Source organism: Octopus bimaculoides, chromosome 3, assembly GCF_001194135.2.
Source record: "Octopus bimaculoides isolate UCB-OBI-ISO-001 chromosome 3, ASM119413v2, whole genome shotgun sequence".
NCBI lineage: Eukaryota > Metazoa > Mollusca > Cephalopoda > Octopoda > Octopodidae > Octopus > Octopus bimaculoides.
This window is the reverse complement of record NC_068983.1, coordinates 166,795,202-166,803,188: the sequence shown is the minus strand read 5'-3', so window position 1 is coordinate 166,803,188 and position 7,987 is coordinate 166,795,202. Positions and strand designations below refer to the sequence as shown.

Here is a 7,987-nt window from a genome sequence, read left to right as displayed (position 1 = left end):
ATATATATATATATATACATACAAATATATATATATATATATATATATATATATACGTACACACACACACATATATATATATGTATATAAACAAAATCGAACACACATACACAGGGTGTGCGTGTTGTTAGTTCATGGGTCGGTTGCACAGGTGTGCTTGGTTTTGTTTATATACTTTGAGCTGCTTCTAATTCATATTTGAATATATATGTATAATATATATGAATGTATATAATTCATAGATGAGAATCAGATATTCTCCTTATAGACTACACTTAGTAGTGTTCAAGAGATTTAAACTTGAGCAGTTATAGAAACAAATGTAAGGATAAGCAAGTTAGACAGATCAATATACAAAATATATTAAATACCTGATATACAAAAAAAATGTAAATATTTTTACATACAAAAACGGTCCGACTTACACAGAACACAAATGACATAGAATATTAAAGGGATTGAAGAAAAGTATTACAAATCCAACAGCTGTTTCTGGGGGCTCAGTGGTCCACAATAATGTTTGTAGATTGATTCCATCAGAGGATGAGATGAGCCTTTCCAAATTCTTCTAAACCACTACCTCCCACTTCCCTCATAGGCCCCTCACCCTTATAAGTAGCCTCTTATTTCTCCTCCTTACCAAAAGTACTTAATACTACTCCACTCCTTTGGATACTAACCTGTCAACCTCTACCCCTTCCCTATTCAATTTCATATACCTCTGCATACCATGGTACTCTCCCTCCCCACAAACCACTGCCATTTTGACTACCAACTCACCCCCACTCTATCCATCCCCTCCATCTTCTCTTATACCTCTCTACATACCTTAGTAATCTCCTTCAGCCAACTTATTTCCCTCCAATAATGGCCATTCCCTTCCTCGCTATCTCAACCATTAATTCTATACCCTTCATACAAACTAACACAATAGACTACCACTCACACACTACCCACAACACCCTCCACTCCTCCTCCTACTTTCCACCTCTGCTACTATAACTCCCTACTATTAACCCATCACTCTTGATATTTTTCTCCTCTCACTATTCCCTATCTGAATACCTCCCCAATCCCCCCCCCCTCTAATACACTTAGCTCTCCACAAAATCATTCCATCTTTGAACTTCTTTCCTTTAACACCTCCAATATAAGATCCCTTCCCTGAAGATGGAGGCTCATCTCATCCTATGATGGAATCAATCTACAAACATTATTGTGGACCACTGAGCCCCCAGAAACAGTTGCTGGATTTGTAATACTTTTCTTCAATCCCTTTATCATTTGTGTTCTGTGTATGTAAAAATATATACATTTTTTTTTTGTATTTCACGTATTCAATATACTTTGTATATTGATCTGTCTAACTTGCTTATCCCTACATTTGTTGCTATGTGAACGTATCAGAACACATGTATGTACAGGAAATCCATCTTTCAGTGTAAAATTATTTTCAAGGCTTTTTTTTTGTTTGTTGATGATTGGATTATTCACATCAACATCTGAAGGAAGCTGCTACACTTTTGATCAGTTTTGCTAGAAACAGCAACCAAATGTCCCTTAAAATAAAAGAAGGGAAGGAAGGCTAGATTGGATTACTCAGAGTTCTGGATGCATTAGAGGATGATAATGGTTGACCTAGGGTTAAACAACATTTGGCTTACGTTTACAACACACACACACTCCTCCCCACCTCCCTCTTTCGTTACCTCCAAATATCAACGTTTAGCTTTTATTTACTTTAGTCACTGGACTGGCCATTCTGGGGCACCAATTAAAAAGTACTTATTCTATTATTCTCTTTTTGCCGAGCCACTAAGTCACAGGGACATAAACAAACCAACACCGGTTGTCAACCAATAGGGAGACAAACTCAGACACATTCAAATGCATATATGCACAATTGGCCTCCACAGTTTCCACAGCCTATCAAATTCACTCAAAGCATTGGCCAGGCTGGGGCTGTAGTAGAAGACACTTGCCTAAGGGTGGGACCAAACCTGAAACCATGAGGTTGGGAAGCAAACTTCTAAACCACACTAATCACTCAATCATAAAGAATTGAGACCTGTTAATTAAGCAACAATGTCATATATATATACATATATATACATACATATATATATATACATACATACATATATATATATATATATATATATATATATACATGCTTGCACACAAAATTCCAGACTCATCCTCACAACTCTAATGAGATATTCAAAAGACTATATTCTAATCACCTTCAATTCCTTTTCCAAACCAGATCCTGCATTTATTTAACCCACCTAGGCTTCCAATTATCTACTACCGTAGCACTCTAAACCAACCACAGAAAAAGGGAATTAAGTTGAATAGAAATCTATTCAATGCCCTCACCTATCCTTCCCCCAATAAGCCTCCTTTGGGTCTCATTTTCCCACACTCAACACTAAACACAGTTTTTACAATCCTTCTTCCCCAGAAGGTCCCCCCCCACCTTCCTATCCACACTCCTCTCTCTAACCACACAGGTTGCATCAATCACGTTAACTCCATCCAATTCTGCTGAATCCACCATCCAGAAAGAGCACAGCAGCTTCACCTTGAATTTAAAAAAAACAATAACACATCAGTTACTTTCTATATCAAAAGATTTACAGTGAAGGAGCATGGCTCAGTGGTTAAGGTATCCATCTCAAGATCATAAGGATTCTAGTTCGATTCCTGGTAGTGCATTGACTCCTTGAGCAAGACACTTTATTTCATGTTGCTCCAGTCCACTCAGCTGGCAAAAATGAGTTGTACCTGTAATTCGAAAGGGGCCAGCCTTGTCACATTCTGTGTCACACTGAATCTCCCCGAGAACTATGTTTAGAGTACATGCGTCTGTGGAGTGCTCAGCCACTTGCATCTTAATTTCATGAGCAGGCTGTTTTGTTGATCAGGTCAACTGAGGCCCTCATCATCATAACCAACACAATGCCAGTTTATACCAAGAGGATAAATACATTAGTTTGGGCTCTCTTTACAGACAAGTTCTTTCTTTCTTTGTTTCTTTCATTCAATTGTAATACTAAGGTCAATTAGAATTACATCAGGCATTTTATCAGTAGAAATTATTTACATGTCTTCAATACATTCATTGTTATTGTCAGCCATTCTCTCTCTCTCTCTCTCTCCGTATATATACATGTGTGTGTGTGTGTGTGTGTGTGTGTGTGTGCCATCAAAATCAATAGAGTAATTCCTCTTGTGAATTTATTTGTCTTTCTCTACAAACACCTCCTAAAGACTGGTTTCCTGCCTTTTAACATTCCAATCCAAACAAATAAAATTATCAATATAATTTACTCTGCAAATTGAAAAGCCACTAATATCTGTTTTCGTCCTTACTACACTTAATCACACCAAAAATACATCATCATCATTTTAATGTCCATTTTTCTGCACGGGTCAGAGTTTGTTGAGGCAGATTTTCTACAGCCAGATGTGCCTGCCCTTCCTGTGGCCAAGTAAGAGAATGTTTCTCCTTGGCTGCAAACAATGTTACTGTTTGCATGACGGTGATGCTTGCTTACAACCATTGCACAATCTCAAGACACAGGCATGAATATAATTATCATCATCATCATTTCATATAGGCATGGGTTAGATGGAGGTTTTTGAGGCAAGTTTTCTATGGCTGGATGACCTTCACCCCCCACCTGTTTCCCCATAGTCAGATATTTTTCACTGAAGATTGGAAATGAATAATCTTGCTTTTAATGATGAAAATGCTCGTTCACAACCACCATGTGATGTCTAGACAAAGGTACACAAACCAGAACAACAACAACAACAACAAACAGAACTTCTGAAAGAAAATATTAAGTCCTCATTATACCCCTGGGTGTCTTGTACAAGTGCAGAGCTTCAAATTTAATGTGAAAGGGAAATATGACTGTGACACTCTGGCAATTTTCAAAAGCATCAGTAAAGTGATTCAAATCAAAATAACTACAACTGGAAAATGAATGAGCAGTTAAGAAGTTTGTTCTGGGTTCAGTCCCACTGCATGGTACCTTGGGCAGGTGTTTTCTGTTATAGCTCCAGGCTGGTCAAAAGCTTGGCAGCAGATTTGGTAGATGAAAGCTAAAAGAAGCTCATCATCTATTCGTGTGTGTGCGTGCTTGTGCCTCCTCATCTTGACACTGCATGACAGTTGTAAACAAGGGTCACCTATATAAAAGGGGTGTTATTCATTTCCAGTCTTCCACAAAAACATGTCAGACCATGAAGTGATGTTACCTTACTAGCAAATAGGTTAAGGGTTAGCGACAGGGAAGGTATCTGATCACAGAAAACCTGCCTCAGTGACTTCCGTTTGATCCATGCAAGAATGGAAAAGTGGATGACAGGGAGTTGGCTTGTCTGGGTTAAATGCTTGTCCTACATTGCTCTAAGAAATGGTTCGTTCTGATGAACAAATATCCCTGACAAGTTAGCAATATAGAAATGAATTACGTACAATTTGTTGGCTATGTGAATGTTCAGTATTACATTGTTAAGAATGTTTTGGGAAAGATTGCACATGTTGCTTAAAAAAAGGATTTTTTTTTTTTGAGGTGTCAAAATTTAATCTTATTAGAAATAAATAAATTCATTTTCCTAAACAGTGTCTTTTCTTGAAAAATGATTAAAAAAAACACCACTTCTCATAGATCTCATACAAAACCTCAAAAGTGTACCAAAAATATCCATTAAAATCATTTTTACAGCAAAGTCAAATTGAAAATCATTATTTTCAGTAATCTTTTTCAATAGATATACAGATTGGCAATTGTAAAATTATCTTTCTGTGATGAAATCAGAAGAAAAAGGCAATTCCATAACGTCTACCTCTGATGAGCACAGGGTTACATAATCAAACTGTTACCTAACACTCCATTGAACCCCTAATGCAGAACCAAATGGTAAGATCGGTTGTAATGGACATATAATACTGTACGGTGCAGCCTTCCTGCGTGCCATGCCCAGCCAAACCGTCCAACCCATGCCAGCATAGACAACGGACGTTAAATGATATATGTAAATCATCATCACCACTGTTTAACGCCAATTTTCCAGGTGTGGTTGTGGTAAGAAGCTTGCTTCTCAACCACATGGTTCTGGGTTCAGCTTTGTCTTCTACTATACTCTCGGACCAACCAAAGCCTTGTGAATAGATTTGGTAAGCAGAAACTGAAAGAAGCCTGTCGCGTATATATGTACGCTACACCGCTGGTGTTGGTTTGTTTGTGTTCCCGTAACTTAGAGGTTCGGCAAAAGAGAAAGTACCAGGCTCTAAAAAAAAATGGAGCCGATTTGTTCGACTAAAATCCTTCAAGGCGGTGCCCCAGCATGGCCACAGTGTAATGACTGAAACAAGTAAAAGGTGTGTTGAACTTTCAATTCTGATAACAATGACACCTGAGATATAGAACAATAGGCATCGAAGCGGTAATTACAAAACTAGTTTTGTGTTACAAGGGTCATTGACAAGTGAATGAAAACTTGTCTTCGTTCAAAGAGTTAAGTGACACCCCTGCAGTGATGGATGCGGGCTTTGAAATCCTATTCAAATATGTGAAGAAACTTTTATACTTCCTCGCTAAATCTTCACGTCTTTAAAATGCAAAAAAACAAAAAACAAATTACAAGTAAAACAAACTTATGTAATCAACTATTCTTATTATTTTGTAGAATGGTGAACGCGGCGGACAAAATATTTAGTAGCATTTCTTCTCATTTACGTTCTGAGTTTATACCCGCCGAGGATGGGGGGGGGGGTCAACATTTTGCCTTTCGTCCCTCGGTAGTGGTAGGGGGTCGATAAAATAGAGTACCATTTAAGTACTTTGGTCGACTAACACCCTTTCTTTAAAATTGCTGGCTTTGTGCCAAAATCTGAAACCATCCCCCCTCATCCTTCGCCCTTGTGGCAAATAAATGAAATCATTATTATTATTGTTGTTGTGTTGGAATGCACCCATAATTGTTATTTATACATCAAGTATTATTTACACAGAAACTTATACACCCGAAAACATGACGGATGAACCGATCAAAGAAGACATAGTTTGGTAAATGTTAGTTTGTTGATAATAAATTGTAATAAAATATCATGATAAAAGCTTAGAATTATATTCAATCGAATGTCGATAATTCTTTACGATAAAACCCAATCTTCAAAGAAATTCTACAAGAATTTGGCGAAGTTGGTGAGAGGGAATTGAAGACGTCCGATTACTTTAAATTGTAGCGTTTAACTTTTCATATATACATACATACACACACACACACACACATATATATATATATATACACAACGTTAAGAGGTTGTGAGAAGGTAAAATATTGTAAAACATGAAAAACAAATAATAAAAGACTTGATGGAAATAATGTTTTAAGATCGTCTTATAAATGTAGTTTAGTTGTTTAATATCTGGGAACACCATGTAAGGATGAGGAATTTTAGAGAATATTGGAGAGGATTTCTTTAAATATTATTATTGCAGTTAAATAAGAAATGAATAAGATCATTAAATATGAAAGATTAAGCCCGGGAAGCAGATCTAAGTAAAGAAATTTATTTATGAGAGAGAGGGAAAAGAAAGAAAAACGTAAGTTAAATGGAAAAGTGAGAGAAAGAGAATGAGTTGATAGTTTTTTAAAAAATATTGCCAGGTAAATAAACAGAAATAAGTGAAACGCATGGGAGAGAGAAGCTTCTTGAATTAAAGACATTGAAACCTTATAAAATACAAAGGCAAGTTTACTAAAAGTATATTAAAATTATTAGTATTAATGTAAAGTGTCGAAAGTGACTAATTAATAAACTTTAATTAATTGAGCACGATTATTTTCGGTGAAATTACGCCTGAGGACAGATGAAACGGTTCAAAATAACTGTTTTCGTAATAGGATATCGCTACGCTATACGGCTTATATCAAGAAAAAATAAATATGGATGAAGATGTTAATGTCATAAATAGATATTTAAAGCCTGCTGTATAATTAAGAAATTCCTTTTACTCACTCGGGGACGTAGTTTGAGGAGTAACTTGACCATCTATATACAGTGTATTTCAAAACGTGGCTTTCACCCGCCATCTTGGCATAGTCCGTCACACCACCAAAAAGCTTTCCTCATAGGTTATTTATTCGCATAAGTTAAAAATAATTGCAAATCTTTTAAGAAACTTCTCTCTACTTTAAAAATATCTTTATATATTAAAATAGTCTTCATTATAATTTTAGACACTGTTTTATATTCTTTCAGGAACATATATTTTTTTAAACAAAGGTCAAGTTAGGCAGGAAGTGACTTCTCCTTCCATTGGCAGACGACATTTTATATACCAAGACAGAAAGATAAATAAAATGGAATAAATGCAAAGTTGTTTGTGTTTAAGGGTTTTAACATTTTATATAAAACAAGAATAAATTGAGTCATATTTTAATTGAAAGGTTTTCGTTACTTTCCTCCAGGGAAATAATGTTTTGCTTCAGAAAAGTCGCTAATGAGAGCAATAAAGTTATGACAAAGTTATTTAACTTGAAGTCTGTCTTAGATTTAGCTTATTTTTCTTTTGCTAATTTCAGATATCAATTTCATAGGGAACAGTCTCCTATTACACACACGTTTATCTAGCAAACACAAGAATGTAAATAGCTGAAGCTTAATAAAGACATGCACATGCAGGCAGACAGGCAACTACATCAGAGGGGAAGGGATTTTGGTAGTTTCGTTCAAAACAACATACTTGTCTAATTCGATCAGATGGGATCATATGATTGTTCGTGAATTTCCGTAAAATTTATTTTATTTCTATACTCCTCTTTGGAAGGTGATGTTTGCTTTGAAGTGAGAGCAGAAAGTGAGAGAGAGGAGAAAGTGAAAGGTGGACGTGTGTGTGTGTGTGTGAGAGAGAGAGAGAGAGTGTGAAGGTGTGTTGTCATGTATGTATCTTTTTGCATGTATGTG

At 36.1% G+C, this 7,987-nt stretch overlaps 1 protein-coding gene across 1 annotated transcript in view; it reads right to left on the bottom strand.

Moving 5' to 3' along the window:
• Positions 1-7,140, bottom strand: part of LOC106867326 (muskelin) — a 51,920-nt gene extending 44,780 nt beyond the window's left edge. Inside the window, exon 1 of the mRNA XM_014912166.2 lies at positions 7,040-7,140. Within this exon, the coding sequence (XP_014767652.1) occupies positions 7,040-7,113 (74 nt within the window). The 5' untranslated portion in view covers positions 7,114-7,140. The remainder of the gene's footprint in view (positions 1-7,039) is intronic.
• Positions 7,141-7,987: the final 847 nt, after the last annotated feature.